This window comes from Trachypithecus francoisi, unplaced genomic scaffold, assembly GCF_009764315.1.
Source record: "Trachypithecus francoisi isolate TF-2019V2 unplaced genomic scaffold, Tfra_2.0 Lachesis_group3, whole genome shotgun sequence".
NCBI classification, from domain to species: domain Eukaryota; kingdom Metazoa; phylum Chordata; class Mammalia; order Primates; family Cercopithecidae; genus Trachypithecus; species Trachypithecus francoisi.
This window is the reverse complement of record NW_022681468.1, coordinates 150,199,028-150,224,493: the sequence shown is the minus strand read 5'-3', so window position 1 is coordinate 150,224,493 and position 25,466 is coordinate 150,199,028. Positions and strand designations below refer to the sequence as shown.

General features: G+C 38.8%; 1 protein-coding gene across 2 annotated transcripts in view; it reads left to right on the top strand.

Moving 5' to 3' along the window:
- Window positions 1–25,466, top strand: part of BUB1B (BUB1 mitotic checkpoint serine/threonine kinase B) — a 59,627-nt gene that overhangs the window by 20,087 nt on the left and 14,074 nt on the right. For both annotated transcript variants that reach the window (XM_033190593.1, XM_033190592.1), the window contains exons 6-15: window positions 4,416–4,585; window positions 6,497–6,711; window positions 6,883–6,974; window positions 14,775–15,004; window positions 18,092–18,204; window positions 18,722–18,837; window positions 19,403–19,452; window positions 20,873–20,933; window positions 21,055–21,160; window positions 23,833–24,107. In XM_033190593.1, the coding sequence (XP_033046484.1) occupies window positions 4,416–4,585; window positions 6,497–6,711; window positions 6,883–6,974; window positions 14,775–15,004; window positions 18,092–18,204; window positions 18,722–18,837; window positions 19,403–19,452; window positions 20,873–20,933; window positions 21,055–21,160; window positions 23,833–24,107 (1,428 nt within the window). The remainder of the gene's footprint in view (window positions 1–4,415; window positions 4,586–6,496; window positions 6,712–6,882; window positions 6,975–14,774; window positions 15,005–18,091; window positions 18,205–18,721; window positions 18,838–19,402; window positions 19,453–20,872; window positions 20,934–21,054; window positions 21,161–23,832; window positions 24,108–25,466) is intronic.

The following is a 25,466-nucleotide window of genomic DNA, read 5'->3' as shown; positions in this document are numbered from 1 at the left end:
AGCCAGTCGAATTTAGCAGTGGAGGGTTATATACCAACTTTAGTGACACTTATGTTAATTAACTTCTTTAACTTTTAACCTATGTCTTTATATTTTTTAAGTGGGTTTCTTATACACAGCAAATAGTTGGGTTGTGTTTTTTCCATGAACTCTAACAATATCTTTTTTGTTATGTTGAGACCATTCAATAGAATTGTTAATATTGTTGGGTTTAGGTCTACTATTTTATTATTTGTTCCATGTCTTTTGTTCCCCTTTGGCCTCTTTCCTACCTTCTTTTGGATTATCTGAATATTTTTTAGTATTTCATTTTAAATTGTATTATTGGCTTTTTGTCTGTTACAACTTTTTTAGTGGTTGCTATAAGGTATTTAATGTACCTAAACTTTCACATTCTACTTAGAGTTAATACTTTACCATTTAAAGTAAAATACAGAAGCTTTATAACCATAAATGTTCCTTTATATTCCCTACTCTTTTGGTATACTTGCCATATGTATTACATCTATATGCATTAAAAACCCCACCAGACAATATTTTGTTTTGCTTTCAAAAGCCATATATATATATATATATATATATCTTAAATAACTTAGGAAAATAGTCCTTTGTGTTTACCCTTTTTTTTTTTTCTTTCTTCATTCCTGAAGCTCCAAGTTCCCTTCTAGTATCATTTCCCTTTAGTCTGAAGAACTTCTTATAGCCATTTTCTTTCAGAGCAGGTCTGTTGTCAATTCTCCTAATTTTTCTTCATCTGAGAATGTCTTCATTTCATCTTCTTTCCTGAAAGATATTTTTACTGGATATAGAATTCTGGGTCAACATTTCTGTTCTTTTCTTTTCTTTTTGAGATGGAGTCTCGCTCTGTCACCCAGGCTGGAGTGCAATGGATGGCATGATTTCGGCTCACTGCAACCTCCACCTCCCAAGCTCAAGGGATTCTGTTGCCTCAGCCTCCCGAGTAGCTGAGTAGCTGGGACTATAGGCATGCACCACCACACCCGGCTGATTTTTGTATTTTTAGAAGATATGGGATCTCATTACATTGGCCGGGCTGGTCTCAAACTCCTGACCTCAAATGATCTGCCCACCTTGGCCTCCTAAAGTGCTGGGATTACAGGCATGAGCCACCATGCCCAGCCAACATTTATTTTCTTTCACCACTTTAATGATGTTATTCCACTGTCTTCTGGCCTCCATGGTTGGTTTCTTTCTTTCTTTCTTTCTTTCTTTCTTTCTCTCTTTCTTTCTTTCTCTCTTTCTCTCTTTCTCTCTTTCTCTCTTTCTCTCTCTCTTTCTCTCTCTCTTTCTCTCTCTCTCTCTTTCTTTCTTTCTTTCTTTCTTTTTTTTTGAGACGGAGTCTTACTCTGTCGCCCAGGCTGGAGTGCAGTGGTGCAATCTTGGCTCTCTGCAAGCTCTGCCTCCCAGGTTCGCGCCATTCTCCTGCCTCAGCCTCCCGAGTAGCTGGGATTATAGGCACCTGCTACCACGACTGGCTACTTTTTGTATTTTTAGTAGAGACAGGGTTTCACTGTGTTTGGTAGGATGGTTCGATCTCCTGACCTCATGATCCGCACGCCTCGGCCTCCCAAAGTGCTGGGATTACAGGCATGAGCCACCGCGCCCGGCCCTCCGTGGTTTCTAATAAGAAATCTGTAGTCATTTAGTAGTTCCTGACCTATACATAATGTATTGATTTTTCTCTGGCCTTGTCCAAGATTTTTTCTTGTTTAGCTTGGGTTTTCAGAAGTTTGATTGTGATGTGTCTAGATGTGATTTTTTTTTTTTTTTTTTTTTTTTTTTTGAGGCAGAGTTGAGCTCTGTCACCCAGGCTGGAGTGCAGTAGCGCCATCTCAGCTCACAGCAACCTCTACCTCCTGGGTTCAAGCAATTCTCCTGCCTCAGCCTCTCGAGTAGCTAGGATTACAGGCATGCACCACCACACCCAGCTAATTTTCTATTTTTAGTAGAGGTAGGGTTTCTCTATGTTGGTCAGCATGGTCTCGAACTCCTGATCTCAGGTGATCCACCTGCCTTGGCCTTCCAAAGTGCTGGGATTACAGGCATGAGCCACCACACCCTGCCTGGATGTAATTTTCTTTACATTTAATCTGTTTGGGGTTCACTGGGCCTTTTGAATTTGCAAATGTATGCCTTTCACAAAATTTGACAAGTTTTCAGCCATTATTTTTAAAATGCTTCTTTATACCTACATCTCTTTCTTCTTTCTCTCTCTGGGACTTCAGTTGCACAAATTTTAGACCATTTCTCCCCACTCTGCTACCAAGAATCTGTCCAAATTAAACCTTTTGATATCATTCCATAGGTCCCTGAAGCTCTGTTTAACCATTTTTCTTTTTGTTTTTTAGATTGGCCCATTTTTATTGCTCTGTCTTCAGGTTCACTTATTCTTTTCTCTTCCATCTCCATCCTGCTATTGAAACCATTCAACATAAATTTTTTATTTCAGATACTGTATTTTTCAATTCTAAAATTTCTATTTCATTCTTTTTTTTATAATTTCTGTCTCTCTGTTGAGAATTTCTGTCTTTCCATTCATTTCAAATGTTTTTACCTTTATCTTATGGAACATAGTTATATTAGGTACTTTAAAATCTCCAAGCTGGGCATGGTGGCTCACGCCTGTAATCCCAACACTTTGGGAGGCCAAGGCGGGCAAATCACTTGAGGTCAGGAGTTTGAGAGACCAGCCTGGCCAATATGGTGAAACCCCATCTCTACTAAAAATACAAAAATTAGCTGGGCATGGTTGTGGGTGCCTGTAATCTCAGCCACTCGGGAGGCTGAGGCAAGAGAATCGCTTAAACCCAGGAGGCAGAGGTTGTAGTGAGCCGAGATTGCGCCAGTGTATTCCAGCCTGGGTGACAGAATGAGACTCTGTCTCAAAAAACAAAATAAAATAAAATCTCCATCTGAAAACGATACCATCTGGGTCATTTTATGTTTGCATTCGCTTATTGTTTTTTCCTTTGAAAGTTGGTCACATTTTCCTAGTTCTTTGTGTGTCAAGTAATTCTTGTACCCTGGACATTTATCCTGACCCTATGTTATAAGACTCTGATCCTGTTGGCTGATATTCTCTGGAGAATATCTATGTTTTTGTCTTAGTAGACAACCACACTTCAGATATTACAAGTTCTTTGTCATCTTGTGTGGCTATTGGTTCCATTGTCAGTTCAGTTTTCAAGACCTTTGCTATATTGCTTTGGGTCTGTCCCATGCATGTCCTGCTTAAGGGTTAATCTGGGGCTTGGGCAGTGGTTTAATCATAGTTCAGTTCTCAAAGCCTTTTCTGTGCTGCTTTGAATCTACCCTGTGCATGCACAGCTCAAGAGGGAACCTAAGATGTGTGCCAATTCACATACAGAATTAGGAGATCCTCTTGTTCAGCTCATTCCTTTGCAGTTCTCCTCCCATATTCTTTGGCCTTCAGAGTCCTCTTTTCCCAGTCCTCATGCCAGTAAGATTGGGGTTTCTTTAGGAGTTTCAGATTCACATACCACCATTGCAACAGTTCAAAACCACAAGAGAAAATAGAAGAATAAAAAAACAGGAAACAATCCTGCGTGGGTTGTTTCTTCAAGTTTTGACCCCTCTCCACAGTCTGTTTGCTTTTGTTGACTTTTCAGAGCCCTCAGTTAGTTGCTTTTTTTGTATATTGTCTACAGTTTTTGATCCTATCAGTGAGAGAGAGAGAGAGAGAAAAGGTATAGTGGGCATACTCCATCTTGGCCAGCACCTGCAATTTATTCTGGGTTTTTTTTTTACCCTTATGATAATACTTTTCAAGGCTGGTTGAATGAAGCAGTGGTAGGAATGGAGAATCTCTTCTGATAGTACTTAAAACTGTGGCAGCAGCATAGGAAGTTTACTTTTCAAACTTCTGCCAGCTTTGCTAAAGTAAAATGTCATGTCATATGCAACTTCATTTCATATAGGTCAGGAGAAACTGTATATGTGCGTGTGTGCGCATGCACGTGTATAGAAAAAGACACTCAGTGATAAAATAGATGTGGCATGATGTTAACAATTGGTGGGTCCAGTTTTCTAATAAAAAGTTGGTGGAGAAACTCTAATCTTAATAAATTCTGTGATCTTAGTCTTAATAACCCTAACCTGATCCTCAGATCAACTTAATGGTGATTTTCAGAATAATTTAAATTGGTCAAACTTGGGCATTTAAAGGGAGAGTTAAATCATTCTAGCCAAAACTTTTCATGATCTTAAGGTGACTCTCTTTACTTCCGAGAGAATAAATATGTTCTTTGGGATATTTCTGCATTCTTCCCCCAGCCTATTCTTCTAATTTGTTTACTTTAACAAATTGGAAATTTAGAGTCTGGTAAAGTCGTGGTCACCTCACTAAAAGTTAGTTGTCCATTCTGCTGCTTTAGACAATTCCAAGCTCGAGTGTCTCGACAAACTCTGTTGGCACTTGAGAAAGAAGAAGAGGAGGAAGTTTTTGAGTCTTCTGTACCACAACGAAGCACACTAGCGGAACTAAAGAGCAAAGGGAAAAAGACAGCAAGAGCTCCAATCATCCGTGTAGGAGGTGCTCTCAAGGGTAAGTTTGTTAAATGTTTTTTTTTTTTTTTTTTTTTTGAGACGGAGTCTCGCTCTGTCGCCCGGGCTGGAGTGCAGTGGCCGGATCTCAGCTCACTGCAAGCTCCGCCTCCCGGGTTTACGCCATTCTCCTGCCTCAGCCTCCCGAGTAGCTGGGACTACAGGCGCCCGCCACCTCGCCCGGCTAGTTTTTTGTATTTTTTAGTAGAGACGGGGTTTCACCGTGTTAGCCAGGATGGTCTCGATCTCCTGACCTTGTGATCCGCCCGCCTCGGCCTCCCAAAGTGCTGGGATTACAGGCTTGAGCCACCGCGCCCGGCCTTGTTAAATGTTATTTCGGAAAACTGTTAGTTTCTAGTGGTAAAATCACATAAGTGGTAAACTCATGTAAGCAGATAATACATAAGTATACCTGTGGACACTGTTCTAGTTTGCTGAATACTGAGTAACACAAAGAAGGAAGTCAAAGGAGAGCTAATATTACAGTGTGCAGTAAAATCAAAATGCATCAGTAATTTTGTGTCTTAATTAAGAAAGACCTAATATTTAGGAAGCATCAAGATTTTCTGAGTTTGAATTGTAAGTTGAAAGAAGATATGTAGTAACATAGCAGGTGTTGTTAAAGTGAAACTTATGTATACCAAAGCCTCAGAGAATGATACTAATATGGTTAAGAATCCTGCCTTCAGAGCCCTTTGGGACCAGACATTAGACTCTCTGTATACCCAAAGATCAGCAATAATTTTGTTTTAATTAACATTGACTTTTTTTTTTTTAAGAGATAGGTTCTCGCTCTGTTGCCTGAAACGTGGTGGTGCAATCATAGCTCACCATAGCTTCAAACTCCTAGGCTCAAGCAGTCCTCTTGCCTCAGCCTCCCAAGGTAGCTAGGATTTTAGGTGTGAGCCACTGCATCTGGACAACACTATTTTTTTTTTTTTTTTTTTTGAGATGGAGTCTCGCTCTGTTGCCCAGGCTGGAGTGCAGTGGCCAGATCTCAGCTCACTGCAAGCTCCGCCTCCCGGGTTCACGCCATTCTCCTGCCTCAGCCTCCCGAGTAGCTGGGACTACAGGTGCCCGCCACCTCGCCCAGCTAGTTTTTTTGTATTTTTTAATAGAGACAGGGTTTCACCGTGTTAGCCAGGATGGTCTCGATCTCCTGACCTCGTGATCCACCCATCTCGGCCTCCCAAAGTGCTGGGATTACAGGCTTGAGCCACCACACCCGGCCTACACTGACTATTTTTTAGAGCAGTTTTAGGTTCATAGCAAAATCAACCAGAAGGTACAGAGAATAATAAGCTTTTATTTATTATATTTATAGCAGTTAGACATGTAAACCATACTTTTTTAAAATCTCTTATTTCTTTCCTGGTATCAATTTATCAATAATCAGAATGTTGCTTGGTGATTCTAGAATTAGGATATAGAAAGTGTATGGTCCCAAAGGCTATTTCATCCAGATTGTGATGAAGCTTGGTTAATAACCAGCCCCACAACAGAGAAAACCCCTAATAAATGGGTTAATTTTGTATTCTCTAGTTCCAGTATATCTCTGGATATACTCCATTGAGAGAAAGTTTAAAACTGAAGAATAAAACTTAGGTTAGTTTCTGATAAAACTAGATAATGTTATAATGATGACTGAAGGAAGATATAGAATGTCTTTTTTGGAAATCTGTGAATAAAAGATGGGGGGTGACTGGAGGAGGGAAAAGAAGGCAGAATATAAGTAACAAAGAATGGATAAAACGATTCTATTTTTGATTTATTAAGTTTTTTTATTTAAAAAAATTTTTTTTTCTGTTGTGGAAATATTCTCCTTGAGTTGGGGAAGAATAGGTATACTTTATCTGTCATCTAAGTTAATAATGAAACATTTTACATGAAGTTTTAATATTTTTGCTCCTAGCTCCAAGCCAGAACAGAGGACTCCAAAATCTATTTCCTCAACAGATGCAAAGTAATAGTAGAATTACTGTTTTTGATGAAAATGCTGATGAGGCTTCTATAGCAGAGTTATCTAAGCCTACAGTCGAGCCATGGATAGCACCCCCCGTGCCCAGGGCCAAAGAGAATGAGCTGCAAGCAGGCCCTTGGAACACAGGCAGGTCCTTGGAATACAGGGTAAGGACTCTTAAATCCAGTGCTTTGCTGACACAACAAAGACTTCACATTTAGAGTAGAGAAGTATTTTTACCATCTCTTTTAATTCCTCTTGAATATTTAGGCATGGTCTATATATGCTGTCTCAGAACATAAAACTATGGTAATTTTAGTTTTCTTCTTCATCTCCAGCCTCGTGGCAATACAACGTCACTGATGGCTGTACCTGCTGTGCTTCCCAGTTTTACACCATATGTAGAAGAGACTGCACAACAGCCAGTTATGTGAGTGTGGTTTTTGGATATTTTGAAGTGAGAATTATTAGGGGTGGGCAGAGGCACCTTTTCTACTTACCAGAGGCATTTTCTTCTTTGTGAAGATGAAAGTAACTAGGCCAGGTGCAATAGCTCACACCTGTAATCCCAACACAGGTGGAAGCAGGAGGATCCATAGAGCCTAGGTGTTCAAGACCAGCCTGGGCAGCCTAGTGAGACCCTGTCTCTATTTATTAGAAAATAGTAACCAAAGTTTTGTATATCCTTTATGTTTGTATTCCTTTGAGTATGTTAGGGTTAAAAGACCGTTTGTTAATATTTTATTAAGGAATAAACTTATTAATTAGGTTTATATTTTCATTACTGAATATTGCTTTAGGAAAATTAATGGTGGCTATTCTGGAAGATGGATTGAACACAGATAAATAAGCTATTGGAATGGTTCAGGCAAGGATATTAGGGGTGGTATTTGGGCAGGGTAGTGGTAATGAAAGGAGAAGGGAGCATGGATGGGAGAGGCTTCAGCAGTAAGTTCGAAGATTTGTCTGATGGGATAATGGGGATGTAGGGAAAAGATAATGTGATTTAAGTGAGACATTCTCATTTTGTCATTGATAGTAATGAGAAATGATGATAGTTTTCCCTCTTATCCTGCTTTTTCCTTCTGGATATATTTTTCCCCTTCTTCCTAATCCTTAGCATTTCTGTTTTTAAGAAAAAGTATAGTAGGTGGTGGTTAAATAAACAAGTCAGCAAGCCAGCCTGAGATTTAGTCTAATGCTTAACATTGCCTAGTTCTTTTTTTTTTTTTTTTTTTTTTTGAGATGGAGTCTCACTCTGTCGCCCAGGCTGGAGTGACGTGATCTCGGCTCACTGCAAACTCCACCTCCCGGGTTCATGCCATTCTCCTGCCTCAGCCTCCCAAGTAGCTGGGACTACAGGTGTCCACTACCATGCCTGGCTAATTTTTTGTATTTTTGGTAGAGACGGGGTTTCACCGTGTTAACCAGGATGGTCTCGATCTCTTGACCTCATGATCCACCCACCTCGGCCTCCCATAGTGCTGGGATTACAGGTGTGAGCCACTGCGCCCGCCCTTTTTTTAGTTTTTCTGTTACTATGGAGGATGAAGTGGGAGGATTTTTTGTACCCAGGAGTCCATGGCTGCAGTGAGCCAGGGTCACACCACTGTACTCCAGCCTAGGCAACAGATCCAGATCCTGTCTCTAAAAATGAAATAAAATAATAAAATAAAAGTTAAGAACTTTCACCTTTGGCATATCCAAATCACCAGCAGCACTACTCTCGTGCTTTGGGACCATTATTAAGTATAATAAGGGTTACTTGAGCACAAGAACTGCAATGCTGGGACAGCTGATCTGATAAGAGTCAGCTCCTAAGTGTCTCTTAGTAGCTGTGGATGCTAAACAAAAGGATGATTCACATCCTAGGTGGAACAAAATGGGAGTATATGGGATTTCATCAGGATAGTCAGAACGCCTTGTAATTTTTATTTTTATTTTTTGAGACCGAGTCTCACTCTGTTGCCCAGGCTGGAGTGCAGTGGTGCCATCGTGGCTCACTGCAACCTCAGCCTCCTGGGTTCAACCAATTCTTGTGCCTCAGCCTCCCGAGTAGCTGAGATTACAGGCTTGTGCCATCACATCCAGCTAATTTCTGTGTTTATAGTGGAGACGGAGTTTTGCCATATTGCCCAGGCTGGTCTCGAACTCTTGGGCTCAGTGATCCACCCGACCAACTCAGCATCCCAAAGTGCTGAGATTACAGGCATGGGCCACTGTGCCTGGCCAGAATGACTTGTAATTTAAAACTGATGAATTATTTCTGGAATTTTTCACTTAATATTTTTGGACCACCATTGACCATAGATAACTGAAACTGCTGAAAGTGAAACCATGAGTAAGGAGAAACTACTCTATTTGGTTTTTTATTGTTGAGTTTAAGAGTCCTTTAGGTATTCTAGATACAAGTTCTTATCAGATATATGATTTGCAAATATTTTCTCCCATTCTGGGTTGTCATTTTATTTTCTCAATGATCTCTTTTGAAGACCAAAAGTTATTTAAAATTTTGATGAAATGCAATATATCTGTTTTTTATCTCTAAAAATAAGATTTTGAGATAAAAAACTCTAAGCTTTCGGTGTCATATCTTAGAAGGCTCTGACTAATCCAAAGTCATGAAGATTTACTTCTATACATTTTCTTCTAGGAGCTTTATAGTTTTAACTCTTATATTTAGGTCTGTGATCCATTCTTAGCTAATTTTTGTATATGGTATGAGGAAGGAGTCCAAATTCATTTTTCTCCATGTAGATATCCAGTGGTCCCAGCACCACTTGTTGAAGACTACTCTTTTGCCATTGAATGGTCTTGGCACTCTTGTTGAAATATCAGTTGACCGAAATGGATGAATTTATTTCTAGACTCTTAATTCTATTCCATTTATCTATTTGTCTATCCTTATGTCAATACCACACAATCTTTTTTTTTCCCCCTACACAATCTCGATTACTGTAGATTTGTAGTAACTTGAAATTGAGAAGGATGAATCCAACTTCGTTCCTCTTTTTGAAGATTGTTTTGATTGTTCTGATTCCCTTGTAATTCCTTATCAATTTTACAATTAGCCTGTCAATTTCTGCAGAAAAACCAGCTGGAATTTTGATAGGGATTCTGTTGAATCTGTAGGTTAAGTTAATGAATATTGACATCTTAAAAATATTAAGTCTTCTGGTCCATGAACATGGGATGTCTTTCCAGTTATGTATATCTTTAAATTCTTTCAATGTTTTGTAGGTTTCAGAATACAGGTTTTGCACTTCTTTTTCTTTAATTAATAGACTTTATTTTTAGGGCAGTGTTAGGTTTGCAGAAAAATGCGGTCGAAAGCACAGAGAGTTCCATATACTCCCTCCCCACCCCTCAACCCTGTGCACAGTTTTTCCTATTACTAACATCATGCATAAGTATGGTACATTTGTTATAATTGATGATCCAATATTGATACATTATTATTGGTTAAAGTTCTTTGTTTACATTAGGATTCACTCTAATGTGTTTTACAGATCTGTGGGTTTTAACAAACGCATAAATGTTATATATCCATCATTACGGTGTCATTCAGAATAGTTTCATTGTCCCAGAAATCCCTGTGCTCCATTTGTTCATCCCTTTCTGTCTCTCCCCAAATCCCTGGAAACTATTGATCTTTTCATTGTCTTTATAGTTCTGCCCTTTCCAGAAAGTCATGTAGTTGGAATCATAGTATATGTAGCCTTTTCAATCTGGCTCCTTCCACTTAACAATAAGGTTCCTCTGCATCTTCTTCTGGCACAATACCTCATTTATAGTGCTGAATGATATTCCATTGTATAGAAGTGCCACGATTTGTTTATCTATTCACCCACAGGAGGTCATTCTGGTGACTTACAAGTTTTAGCAATTATGAATAAGGTTGCTATAGACATTCATGTGCAGGTTTGTTTGCTTGTTTGTTTGTTTTAAATAGTCTTGTTCTTTCACCTACAGTAGCATGATCCTGGCGCACTGCAGTCCTGACTCCTGGACTCAAGTGATCCTCCCACCTCGTCCTGCCTAGTGGCTGGGACTACAGGTGCATGCTACCATGGCTGGCTTTTTTTTTTTTTTTTAAGACAGAGTCTCACTGTGTTGCCCAGCCTGGTCTTGAACTCCTGGGATCAAGTAATCCTCCTGCCTCAGCCTCCCAAAGCACTGGGATTACAGGCATGAGCCACCACACCCAGCCAGGTTTTTGTGCAGACATAAGTTTTTAACTCATTTGGCTGGATTGCATAATAAGACTAATTTTAGCTTTGTAGAAATGTGCCAAGTTATTTTTCAAAGTAGCTATACTGTTTTGCATTCCTACCACAAATGAATGAGAGCTTCTATTGTTCCACATCCTTGGCAACATTCAGTGTCATCAGTATTTTAGATTTTAACCATTCTAATGCGTGTGCAGCAGTATCTTATTGTTTTAATTTGCAATTCCTTAATGACATGGGAAGCATATTTTCATATGCTTATCATCTATATATATATCTATATATATACCACCTATATATATACTTTTTTTAGAGACAGTGTCTCTAAAAATATATATATAATATATAAAAAATATATATATATATAAAATAGCTGGGATGGATATATATATATTTTCCCCTTAGAGACAGTGTCTCACTCTGTTGCCCAGGCTGGGCTCAAGTAATCCTCCTGCCTTATCCACCCTGGTAGCTGGGACTACAGGTGCATGCCACCACGCCTGGCTAATTTTTTTTTTTTTTTATTTTGAGATGGACCGTCGCCCAGGCTGGAGTGCAGTGGCCAGATCTCAGCTCACTGCAAGCTCCGCCTCCCGGGTTTACGCCATCCTCCCGCCTCAGCCTCCCGAGTAGCTGGGACTACAGGCGCCCACCACCACGACCGGCTAGTTTTTTGTATTTTTTTTAGTAGAGACGGGGTTTCACCGTGTTAGCCAGGATGGTCTCAATCTCCTGACCTCGTGATCCGCCCATCTTGGCCTCCCAAAGTGCTGGGATTACAGGCTTGAGCCACGGGCCCGGCCCTGTTTTTTTTTTTTTTTTTTTTTTTTGAGACGGAGTCTCGCTGTGTCGCCCAGGCTGGAGTGCAGTGGCCGGATCTCAGCTCACTGCAAGCTCCGCCTCCCAGGTTTACGCCATTCTCCTGCCTCAGCCTCCCGAGTAGCCAGGACTACAGGCGCCTGCCACCTCGCCCGGCTAGTTTTTTTGTATTTTTTAGTAGAGACCGGGTTTCACCATGTTAGCCAGGATGGTCTCGATCTCCTGACCTCGTGATCCGCCCGTCTCGGCCTCCCAAAGTCCTGGGATTACAGGCTTGAACCACCGCGCCCAGCCCTAATTTTGTTTTTTAAAGACAGGGTCTCAGCCATGTTGGCGTCGGAAGTTCGCCAACATGGCAAAAGCCCATCTCTACTAAAAATACAAAAATTAGCCAGGCCTGGTGGCCCCGGCGCCTGTAATCCCAGCTACTCGGGAGGCTGAGGCAGGAGAATTGCTTGAACCTGGGAGGCGGGGGTTGCAGTGAGCTGCGATCGTGCCATTGCACTCCAGCCTGGGTGACAAGAGCAAGATTCTGTCTCAAAAGAAAAAAAAAAAAAAAAAGACAGGATCTTACTGTATTGACCAGGCTGGTCTTGAACTCCTGGCCTCAAGTGATCCTCCTGCCTCAGCCTCGCGAAGTGCTGGAATTACAGGCCAATGTGCCCAACCTCCATCTATATGTCTTCTCTCACTTCCTTATTTTAAATTTATTGTGAAATATTTTACTGTTTTTGAAGCTATAGTAAATAGAATTGTTTTCTTAATTTCATTTTCTTTTTTCCCTTTCTTTACATGCTGCCTTGAGATGAGATTAATTTTATTTTCAGATTGTTCATTGCAAATGGATAAAATACATTGATTTTTGTATACTGATCTTGTATTCTTTGACTTTGATGAACTCGTTTGTTATCTAAGACCATATCTTCTGCAAAAAGAGATCGTTTTGCTTCTTCCTTTCCCATCTGGACTCCTTTTATTTGTTTCTCTTGCCTAATAGCCTTGACTAGAACTTCTAGTACAATGTTGTATAAAAGTGACAAGAATGGACATCCTTGTCTTGTTCCTGATCTTAGGGGGAAAGCATCTAGCCTTTCACCATGAAGTATGATGTTAGTATGGGTTTTTCATAGATGTCCTCTAGCAGGCTGAGCAAGTTGGGGAAACTTTTTAAGCATGTAAATGCTTGGACCCTACCATTACAGCTTTTGATTCACTGAGTCTGGGAAGGACCGGTATCTTTAGTTGTAGAAAGGTATATAAGAAAATAAAAGGTATATAGGTTATTCTGATCCACAGGGTTGAAAATACCTGCTGTATCATGGTTGAAGTATCTTATACTTCATTCTTTTAAAATCTATGCTACCACTCTGATTCTTCCCCCTCAACTGAGCACCCTGGACTTAATATTATTGAGTAACTAATACTATATTCTTAACTCTAATTCTTTTGGGTACTAAACCATGAAAAATGGTTTGTATTGCATAGGTTAACTTTTTTTTTATATACTGGGTATCATTAGGATATGGTATTAAGATTTATTTTCACCTATAAGTAATATAAGCTACTTGATGATCCCACTTATGGCTAATTTCCTTCCTTGTCATAGCAGAGGTGGTACTCAGAGCATAATTTTATTTTCCTTTTTCTTAAATTTCAATAGGTTTTGGAGAACAGGTGGTGTTTGGTTACACAAATAAGTTACTTAGTGGTAATTTCTGAAATTTTGGTGCACCCCTCACCCGAGCAGTGTACACTGTACCCGATGTGTAATCTTTTTACCCTTATTCCCCCAAATCCCCAGAGTCCACTGTATCATTTTTATGCCTTTACGTCCTTATAGCTTAGCTCCCGCTTATGAGTGAGAATATATGATGTTTGGTTTTCCATTCCTCAGTTACCTCACTTAGAATAATGGTCTCCAGTTCCATCCAGATTGCTTCAAATGCCATTATTTTGTTCCTTTTTATGGCTGAGTAGTATTTCATGGTAGATATATACCACATTTTCTTTATCCACGCATTGATTGATGGGCATTTGGGCTGGTTCCATATTTTTGCAGTTGCGAATTGTGCTGCTAAAACATACATATGCAGGTATCTTTTTCATATAATGACTTCTTTTCTTCTGGGTAGATACCCAGGAGTGGGATTGCTGGATCGAATGGTGGATCTACTTTTAGTTCCTTAAGGAATCTCCACACTGTTTTCCATAGTGGTTGTACAAATTTACATTCCCCCCAACAGTGTAAATGTGTTCCCGTTTCACCACATCCATGCCAGTATCTATTATTTTTTGATTTTTTGATTATGGCCATTCTCACAGGAGTAAGCGGGTATCGCATTGTGGTTTTGATTTGCATTTCCCTGATGATTAGTGATGTTAAACTTTTTTCATATGCTTGTTGGCCATTTGTATATCTTTTGAAAATTATCTATTCATGCCCTTAGCCCAATTTTTGATGGGATTGTTTGTTTTTTTCTTGCTGATTTGCTTGAGTTCCCTGTAGATTCTGAATATTAGTCGTTTGTCAGATGCATAGATTGCGAAGATTTTCTCCCACTCTTGGGTGGTCTGTTTACTCTGCTGATTATTCCTTTTGCTGTGCAGAAGCTTTTTAGTTTAGTTTAGTCCCATCTAATTATCTTTGTTTTTCTTGCATTTGCTTTTGGGTTCTTGGTCATGAAGTCTTTACCTAAGCCAATGTCTAGAAGGGTTTTTCCAATGTTATCTTCTAGAATTTTTATGGTTTCAAATCTTAGATTTAATTAAGTCTTTGATCCACCTTGAGTTGATTTTTTTGTATAACGTGAGAGAGGAGAATCCAGTTTCATTCTCCTACATGTGGCTTGCCAATTATCCCAGCACCATTTGTTGAATAGGGTATCTTTCCCCACTTTACATTTTTGTTTGCTTTGTCAAAGATCAGTTGACTGTGAGTATTTCGCTTGATTTCTGGGCTCTCTATTCTGTTCCATTGGTCTATATGCCTGTTTTTATACCAGTATTATGATGTTTTGGTGACTATGGCCTTACAGTATAGTTTGAAGTCAGGTAATATAATGCCTCCAGATTTGCAGAACATAATTATTGATGGCCCTTGTGAATTATTTTTAGTTTATTTTATCAATCTTTTTTTTATTTTATTTTTACCCATATGAATAATAGTAATTTTGCTTCTTTAGGACACCATGTAAAATTGAACCTAGTATAAACCACATCCTCAGCACCAGAAAGCCTGGAAAGGAAGAAGGAGATCCTCTGCAAAGGGTTCAGAGCCATCAGCAAGCATCTGAGGAGAAGAAAGAGAAAATGATGTATTGTAAGGAGAAGATTTATGCAGGAGTGGGGGAATTCTCCTTTGAAGAAATCCGGGCTGAAGTTTTCCGGAAGAAATTAAAAGAGCAAAGGGAAGGTGTGTGTAATTCAAGTTTGTGAAAAGGACTTGACTTAGTTGTGTGAAGGTTGAGCTGATCTATTACGTCTGAAGAAAACTAACCTTATACTTTGCACCTTTATGTGATATTTCTATGGTTGTACTGTTTCTTTCTGTGTATCAGCCAACCTCCCGTTGCTGCCTTCCACGAGAACTCCTTGAGGTGTGGGGGTACTGAGTATATTTAGAAGTAAAGGAAGAAGTTCTGAACTGTGTGAACAATTTATGTTCCCCAATACAATAAGCAGGCAGCTATGATCCCTGACATGCATATATGTGCATTCCATGCATCCCTATTAAGTACTTTTCCTAATGCTATTGCTTGAAATATTCCGCTTTACCTTTGATATTTTGTCTGAAATTTCTCCAAGAGCTTATTTAGATTAACCTATTAGGTCACACTGCAATGATTTAGATTATGGATATTCATATTTTTTAAAGACATTATAAATTAAAGAAAAATGTTTAAAAATTGAGATATGGGAATTTTTGGGAAACAGGAAACAGTTCTGATTCTGGAGCCTTGAGTACTTGAAGGCAAGAGGCAGGGCAGAATGGGCTGGAAAGTAGGGAAGTAAGGCATGTGAGGCTTAACGCATGACAAGGTGAAGGAGAGTAAAGAAGGGTACAGAAAATGAGGTAGGGGAGGGTCCACTTCCATTTAGACATTTCTTATTAGGATCTATAAGAAAGTAATGTTTCTTTTATACATGGATATGCAGAATAACCTACTAATATAGCTCAGCTCTCTTAAGAGGATGTAGTGTTTGTGGGTTAGCTGGGAAACTTAACCATCACTTAAACTTTGAGGAGCAATCTTTTCTGAGTTCCAGGTGGCAACTTTGGTAAAGCAGACTGTTAGTAAGTTTGGAATTGTTTTCATTTGTTACACTAATTAGTGTCATCCAAGATTGTCAAAAGTGCTCTGGGTTCAAATTGAACCTCTGTGTCTAGGTAGGAGAGAGGGATAGTTGCAAAGCAAGGTGTTAGTTGAGTAAGGGTTTTAGAAAAGGAGAACCAGGCCGGGCGCGGTGGCTCAAGCCTGTAATCCCAGCACTTTGGGAGGCCGAGACGGGCGGATCACAAGGTCAGGAGATCGAGACCATCCTGGCTAATACGGTGAAACCTCGTCTCTACTAAAGAATACAAAAAACGAGGCGGGCGCCTGTAGTCCCAGCTACTTGGGAGGCGGAGGCAGGAGAATGGCGTAAACCCGGGAGGCGGAGCTTGCAGTGAGCTGAGATCCCGCCACCGCACTCCAGCCTGGGCGACAGAGCCAGACTCTGTCTCAAAAAAAAAAAAGAAAAAAAAGAAAAGGAGAACCACTCCAGCAAAGAAATAGGCTAGAAGGGTGGCCAAATATGAACCAGAAAAGGAACTAGGTATCTAGATAAAAACTGTTTCCTAAGGGAAAAGCTTAGTCTGTACCAGGTATATAGAAGGAAAATGAAAGTCCATTTTAGGGCTGAGCATAGTGACTCACACCTGTAATTCCAGCACTTTGGGGAAAAAAAGACCAGCCTGGGCAACATGGTGAATTTTCATTTCTGTGGGAAAAAGAAAAGGTACATTTTGTTTTCAACTAGCCAAAGAAGGACCTACTCTAGATTAGATGAGATTTAATTAGGAATAAGAAGGCACTGACCTCTGAGAATTTTTTAATACTCATTTCTGTTGTGTTTTTTTGTTTTGTTTTGTTTTTTGTTTTTTTTTAAATAGACGGGGTCTCCCTGTGTTGCCCAGGCTGGTCTCAAACTCCTGGGCTCAAGTTATCCTCCCACCTTGGCCTTTCAAAGTGCTGGGATTATAGGCATGAGCTACCCTGCAGACCTTAATACTCATTTCTCAGCTGGTCTCTGAATCTATTTCATGAGCTTATATAAATTCCCATCTGTGTATAAGTTTGTACCCTTATATAAATCCTCATTTCAATAAATGTGGTTTCTAGTTACTGTCAAAAACTGGCTTCGAAGACTTGCTAACTACTTACTCTCAGGGAAGAATACAAGAAAAGAAGAAGCCACAATCAGGGCCTACACAACGGTTGTTTTTCTTTGCATTGCACTTCCAAATTTTTTCCCTCTTCTTTCAAAAACTCTAGCTTCTTTCAGATTTCTATCCTCTAATTCTTTTCTATTTCCTGAGCCTCCTTAGTGTACTCACCTCAGACTTTTCAGTTACACCTCATCATTCATTAATTGACTAATAAGCACATGGCTCACTATCTATGCCTCTTTACGCTAACCTGCAAAACCCTGCATGGCCAAGCATGGTAGCACGTGCCTGTAGTCCCAGCTACTCAGAAAAGTGAGGCAGAAGGATTGAACCAGAAGTTTCAGACCAGCCTGAGCAATATAGCAAGACCTCATCTCCAAAAACAAACAAAACCCCTTGTGACTTAGCCTTTGCCTACCTCTCCAACCCCATCTTTTTCTATTCACCCTCTTTCTATGCTGCAACCACACTGAACTTCCTTTGGATTCTTAGACACAGTGGTCTTTTCCTGCATTAGGGCCTTTGTGCCACCTAGTTGGTTAGCCTAGAATCTTACCCCAGAACTTTGGCCCCTTATCATTTAAGTTACAGCTTAATAATGTCACTTTATCAGAATGATCTTCCCTGATCACTGGTCTTAAGTAGCCCTCCCTTGACCTCCATCTGTCTACCCAGTCACACATTCTCACATCGTCTATTTTACTCTTTTTCTAAACTGATTTTCTTGTGTGTGTTTCCCCCAAATTTGATTGTTAGCATCACATAACCAAAGACTTTGTATTATGTACCACTGAAACCTAAGTACTCAGAGTTGTGCTTGGCACATAGTAGGTATTCAGTATTTTTTTCCTTTCAGTAGAAACCTGTGTTGTTCAAAGGTATTCTATTTTTTTATTGAATGGATAATTAAAAGAATAGAGGCCTAGACCACAAGTTGAGGACCTTGTTCCACTTAAATCATTTTCATCTGTATTAGTAACATATGTGTTGAGGAGATGAGCTCCAAAGGCAGTTTTGGACAGAATGAGTTACTATGAGGAATAATACCTCAAGCAGCTTTACTGTTTCTAGCCGAGCTATTGACCAGTGCCGAGAAGAGAGCAGAAATGCAGAAACAGATTGAAGAGATGGAGAAGAAGCTAAAAGAAATCCAAACTACTCAGCAAGAAAGAACAGGTGATCAGGTAATTTTTCTTTTTTCAATACACAAAACTAAAATTTATTGAAACAAACGTAAACATTGTAAAAATATAGAAGGTTAAAATCCTCCCAACCCCCATTTAGAGTTTCTGGTAGCTTCCTAGCTGTTAGTAGCAGGAAAGTTGAGCGGGAAAGTAATTTAACAGGTGACTTCAAATAGAATTTGTGGCATGTGAAAGAAGTGGTGCAGTTTATTGACTTCTTAGTTATACTCCAAATCATTATGTTGTTAATTCTGGCTCAAGCTTTTTATTCTAGCTATGTTCCATTAAAATGGGATTGCCTAAAGAAATTTAGTATATGCCTGACACTGCTCAGTTGAGTACAACTGTACCAGTTTAGAGTAGGAATATAAATTATTGGAAATGACTTTTGTGGTATACTCATCTTATCTTGTTGGTGGATGTCTAGGGAAAGAGTAAAGTAAAGCTAATGTTAGAGCTTGAAAATAGTATTTTCTGGGTGGGAGGGACATTGATTTTGTTTATTTAATGCAAACAGCAAGAAGAGACGATGCCTACAAAGGAGACAACTAAACTGCGAATTGCTTCCGACTCTCAGGAAATGCCAGGAATGACTCTATCCAGTTCTGTTTGTCGAGTAAACTCTTGTGCCAAGTAAGATTACATTGGTGGAAGGGACAGTGCCTATAGGAGGGCATTTAGAAACAACCCTTGACTCTCTAGTGCCTTGAAGTCTCTTTTATAGTATTGAGACATGGTTTTTATAAGTTTCTGTCACAACATAAGCTTTGATTCTGATTAGGGAGGACAGAGCATTGACTATTTTCCACTGAAGAAACATGTTTCTTATAGAAACAAATACATATAATGTTTTTAAAAATCAAAATCACCCATTTCTACCATCAAGAGATGACTACCATTAACACTGTTCTGTCTTTTCTTTTGTATTGTATTTTTGTTTTGTTTTATAAAAATGTCAGCTTACCATTTTGTAATCTGCTTATACTATTAATGCAACTTGACATCTATTATCAAATATATTTCTGCAACATTTTTGACAACCAAAGGTTCCATCTTCTTTAAGAGAATTTGGATTGACAGTAATAATTTATCTTAGAGTAAATATTATATTTAATGGAAAAACCTCTTGGACTTTTAAAAACTAAACAGTTCTTTCTGTGGGTATCGAGCACATGATTTAAAACAAGTTCCTTCACAGAGAAACTTCACTTGCGGAGAACATTTGGCAGGAACAACCTCATTCTAAAGGTGAGTCGTATTTGACAACTTTGAGAAGAGCTTGCTGATAACAAATGTGTTATGTAATAAATGGTAAATATTTTTAGTATGATAAAGGGATTGAAAGAAAGAGGGGGACTAGGATGCTAGGAATTTAGTGTAGGCATATGCTTTATGATAGGAAAGATATTTGAAAGAGTTTTTTTTTAAAGATTCCTCAGTGTTTCAAAATATTTGGTTTAATTGTAATTTTAAATTTACACTAACCACCAAATCTTATACTTTAGTTACTGTACACTAAACAGCAAAGACACCAAGGAAGGTGTTTCTTTTCAGGGAAAAAAAAAAATTTGAAGCTATTTTATATTCAAATTGGTTTTCTTTTCTTCAGAACATGTTAAAAGTGGCGAAACATGAATATCTACTTGTAAATGGCTTTGCAAAAATAAAAATAAAAAACATTAAAATCTAATTAAACCTCTGTTTCTAACCAACAATTTATTGGAAATGTAAAGCATGGAGGAACATTGTTAACAACATAGGGGGATGAAATTGGCAAAATCCAGCATTATGGGGCTAGCAACCCAGTTTGTTGAACAAAAATTCCCCCCAAAACTCTATAGAATAAAAGAGATTTAAGAGGCATTTGAACAATCACAGTATACGGATCTTAACTCTGCATTCCCAATTCAAACAAACTTTTTTAAAAAATTATTTATTTATATTTTTTTGAAACTGAGTCTCACTCTGTCACCCAGGCTGGAGTGCAGTGGCGCGATCTCAGCTCATTGCAAATTCTGCCTCCCGGATTCATGCCATTCTCCTGCCTCAGCCTCCTGACTAGCTGGGACTACAGGCGCCCACCACCACATCCCCCTGATTTTTTTTTTTTTTTTTTTTGTATTTTTAGTAGAGACAGGGTTTCATCATATTAGCCAGGATGGTCTCGATCTCCTGACCTCGTGATCCGCCCACCTTGGCCTCCCAAAGTGCTGGGATTACAGGCGTGAGCCACTGCGCCCGGCCAAAACATTTTTTTAATTGGTAAAATATGAAACTTCTGACTGGACATTAGATATTCATAAATTGCTCATTTTATAGGTAGGTATCATGTTTTGGGATTGGGATTTTAAAAAAGCCTCTTTTAGAAATATGTACGGAAATATTTGCAGATAAAATGACATGTCTGGAATTTGGTTTAAAATAATCCTATTGGGTTGGGTTTGGGGAGTAGTGACAGTGGTAGGGAATCTAAATGGAACAAGATCATCTATGTTTAGGTAATTGTTAAATTGTTTAATGACCTTTTATATGTTTGAAGTTTTTGTTATTAAAAAAACAGATTGCCTTCCTGCTTTCAAACAACACAAAATATTGATTAATTTTTCTGGTTGTCTTGAAGAGTAAAGCATTTACTCCTAGAGTATGTATCTAGTCTCTCTTTCTCTAGGTCCCAGTATACCTTTCTCCATTTTTGATGAGTTTCTTCTTTCAGAAAAGAAGAATAAAAGGTTCGTTGTTTGTTTGTTTTTTGTTTTTTTTAACTTAAGAATTTTCTGTTATTATAAGTGAGGATAAATTAGGGGCTACTGTTATGAAAAAAATTGCTAAGTGAGGTATGTCTTTTTCCAGTCCTCCTGCAGATCCCCCACGAGTTTTAACTCAACGAAGACCCCTTGCAGTTCTCAAAACCTCAGAAAGCATCACCTCAAATGAAGATGTGTCTCCAGATGTTTGTGTAAGGAGCAGTATCCTTAAGTTAATGTAAACGGGCTAGTGGATTGTTTATTCAAATCCACAAAAGCTTAAGGTTAAAATTGAAACCACTGACTTGAATATTAAGCACATGAAAATATGCTCAGTATTATTACTCAACAGGGAAATGCAAATCAAAACCACAGTGAGATACTACTTTATATCCACTAGGTTAGCTATAATAAAAAATTATGCACAATAACAAGTGTTGGCAAAGTTGTGGAGAAATTAGAACATACGTTACTGGTGGGAATGTAAAATGGTGTAGCCACTTTGGAAAACAGTTTGGCGGCTCTTTAAAATGTTAAACACAGTTACCATATGATCCTTCAGTTCTGTGCCTAGGTATATACTCAGAATAATTGAAAACACATGTTGACACAAAAAATTTGTACACAAGTGTTCATAGCTGTATTACTCATGATAGTGGAAACAATCCCAAATGTCCATCAACTGATGAATGGATAAACAAAATGTTGTATATCCATACCATGAAATATTATTTGGCTATAAAAAGGAATGAAGTACTAATACATGTCACAACATAGGTGAATCTTGAAAATATTTTGTCAAGTGAATGAAACCAGATACAAAGACCACATATTATATGATCTCATTTTCATGAAATATCCAGAATAGGCAAAGGTATGGATTGAAGTTTTCCAGGGGATTAGGGAGAGGGTGGTGGAGAGTGACTGCTAATGGGTATGGGGTTTCTTTTTGGAGTGATGAAAGTATTCTGGAATTAGAATTCCAGAATACTGGAATTCTCAGATAATTCTGATACAGTTAGTCTACTGACTGCTATGAAAAGACAGTGATGTAAGAGTAATTGATTACATACTGTGTTCTGGAGTATACCACCAGAGAACATGATTAACAGGCTAGACTTGGATGCAGTGGTTCTAGATTCTGCTGTTCAAGGATATGCTTATTTGTTAAAGGAGTCCAACTTCATCTACCTTTTTTTTTTAACCAATCTTTTACTTGAATTTTGTTACTAGGTACCTAAAATATCTAAGCTACTAGGGCTATAAATAGTATTTGCAATAAATGTATAGATTATAAACATCTATTTTACTTTAATCATATATATAAATACATATATATATATATATTTTTTTTTTTTTTTTACTTTCTTTCTTTTTCTTTTTTAGATAGGCTGTCTGTCACCCAGGCTGGAGTATAGTGGCGTGATCTCGGCTCACTGCAGCCTCTACGTCCTGGACTCAAGCATTCCTCCCACTCAGCCTCCCAATTAGGTGGGACTACAGGTGTGAGCCACCATGCCTGGCTAATTTTTTATTTTTTGGAGAGACACGGTTTCGCCATGTTGCTCAAGCTGGTCTCAAACTCCTGGGCTCAAGTGATCCTCCCGCCTCAGCCTGCCTCCCAGAATGTTGGGATTACAGGTGTGAGCCAATGCACCTGGGCAAATCTTTTTTTTTTTTGAGATTGAGTTTCACTCTTTCACTCAGGCTGGAGTGTAGTGGCATGATCTCAGCTCACTACAGCCTCCGCCCCCTGGGTTCAAGCAATTCTCCTGCCTCAGCCTCCCGAGTAGCTGGGATTACAGGTGCCTGCCACCATGCCCAGCTAATTTTTGTATTTTTAGTAGGGACGGGGTTTTGCCATGTTGGCTAGGCTGGTCTCGAGCGCCTGACCTCAGGTGATCTACCCACCTCAGCCTCCCAAAGTGCTGGGATTACAGCCACTGCACCTGGCCTATTATTTTTATTTAACTATACTTTGTTTCTTCCATATGTACCGCCCACCTTTAGTTACTCAGTCAGAAATTCAAAGTATATGTCAAATTGGTAATGATCTAGAAAATTAATCTCTAGTATCCATATGGGTTAAATCAAATAGGCACTATTTGTATACTACAGGTAAATATGTAAAGTAGTGTAATCTCTCTGAGGACAGCTAAGTAATATATATAAACTTTAGTGTTTATAACCTTTTGACCTGATAATTCTACTTTTAGGAATTAATCCTAAGAAAATTAAAGTGTTTCTAAAGATTTATGTACATTTAAAGTAGTTTTAAACTAGTAAAATCAGAATAACCTGAAAGTTGGTTAATTTTTTATAGACCCACAGTGTGGCCATTATGTTTTTAAAGAATTTTAAATAGCATAGGAAGGAAAAAATCCAAAAGCATGAGAAAGAGCAATACACAGTATCATGAATGCTAAATTTTCACTGGTTTTAAAACTCCTTTTTAAATGCATAAAATATGCTATGCATATATCCTACCAGACATATATGAGTTATCTTTAAGAAATAAATAAAAATTAGGTACGTAGCATAGAGGAAGAAGACCTAAAAACTAGGAGGATAGCAGATTATTAGAATATTTACTAAGTGAAAGCCAGAAGAAAGATAGTATTTGTGCTTTATTTCATAGGTGAAATTTGTTGAGGAACGAAACATTGCCCAATATTTTTCTTTATATGGAGAATCTTCCTGGTACATTTTTTGGATGAAGTGTAGTTTACTGTGTTCATGATATAAAAACCTTTTTATCTTTGCCTAGATATTCTGATATGCTATTTCTATATCCTATGTCACTGAGCTAATGTGTCTCTCTCAGTAAAAAAGTTCTTCATGTATTGAAATATTTTAGCTAAACTTTGTATGGTTTTCATTTCAGGATGAATTTACAGGAATTGAACCCTTGAGTGAGGATGCCATTATCACAGGCTTCAGAAATGTAACAATTTGTCCTAACCCAGAAGACACTTGTGACTTCGCCAGAGCAGCTCGTTTTGTATCCACTCCTTTTCATGAGATAATGTCCTTGAAGGATCTCCCTTCTGATCCTGAGAGACTGTTACAGGAAGAGGATCTAGATGTAAAGACCTCTGAGGACCAGCAGGCAGCTTGTGGCACTATCTACAGTCAGACTCTCAGCATCAAGAAGCTGAGGTGATTGGGAATTTACAGGTTTTATAAACCAGATTGTTTACTCTCTTATTCTGTGTGTGCTTGTCAGTTATAGTAATCAGTTATCAAGTTCTTACTAACTGCCAGGTACTGTGCTAAGTGCTTTACATGAGAGTAGGGCTGCCCCAGATAAAGTGTCAATGGGATTTAGTGATTGATTTCGATGTGAGGGTTAAAAGTAAACTTTGATGGTGAAGAAACTAAGTGGTCCGAGAGGAGTATTGTACCACTGAGGAAACTTTGCAAAGTGTACATGATTGACAAAAAGGAGGCATTTAGTTTTTCTTTAATATTGAGTTTAAAATAGTGGTAGGATAGCTTTTGTTAATTTTATTTATTTATTTATTTACTGAAACGGGGTCTCTGTCCCCCAGGCTGGAGTGCAATGGCGCTATCTTAGCTCACTGCAACCTCCGCCTCCTGGGTTCAAGCGATTCTCCTGCCTCAGCCTCCCAAGTAGCTGGGACTGCAGGCGCGCACCACCATGACTAGCTTATTTTTATATTTTTAGTAGAGACAGGGTTTCACCATGTTGGCCAGGCTAGTCTCAAACTCCTGACGTCAGGTGATCACCTGCCTCGGCCTCTCAAAGTGCTGGGATTATAGGAGTGAGCCTCTGCGCCTGGCCAGCTTATGTGAATTTTAAATAGGCAACTAGAGATGTGTTTTTTTGAAAAGTATCTTTTGATAGAGAGGTGAAAATGAACTATGGAATAGATATGAGGGAATGGCTTACAGCCAGGGTCTGAGCCTTGTTTTAGGTCAGCTAATTTAAACTAATTCCAGTTTTAGGAATACTTTTTAATTTGCCAATTTTTGCTTTTAAAGCTACATTTTGAGAGACCAGATGCAGTGGCTCACCTCTATAATCCCAGCACTTTGGGAGACTGAGTGGGGCAGATCACTTGAGGCCAGGGGTTGAAGACCAGCCTGGTCAACTAAAAAAAAAAATTTCCCTATAAGCTTTTAAGCACATTTGCTAGGATGTATTCACACTGCATGATTTGGGTTTCTCTTTTCTTTGCCTAATCTTTCCTTATTGAATTAAAAAAAGTCCAGAGAAAGGATAAAGAGGAAGAAAGTGTCAATGTTAATCAGTGTTTCTCAATATTATGGAATATACAGTAGATATTTACTATAGGTAATATCTTTATTTACTATAGGTAAATAAAGCGTAAATCCAGAAATATATGCTGGACATGGCTTGTTCACCAGATTTAGAGGAAGTTACCTAGATTCTGATTTGGGGCAATAATGGACTTGAAAAGTAAGATTATTGCTGAGTTCATTGGCTCTTGCCTGTAATCCCAGCACTTTGGGAGGCTAAGGTGGGAGGATCCC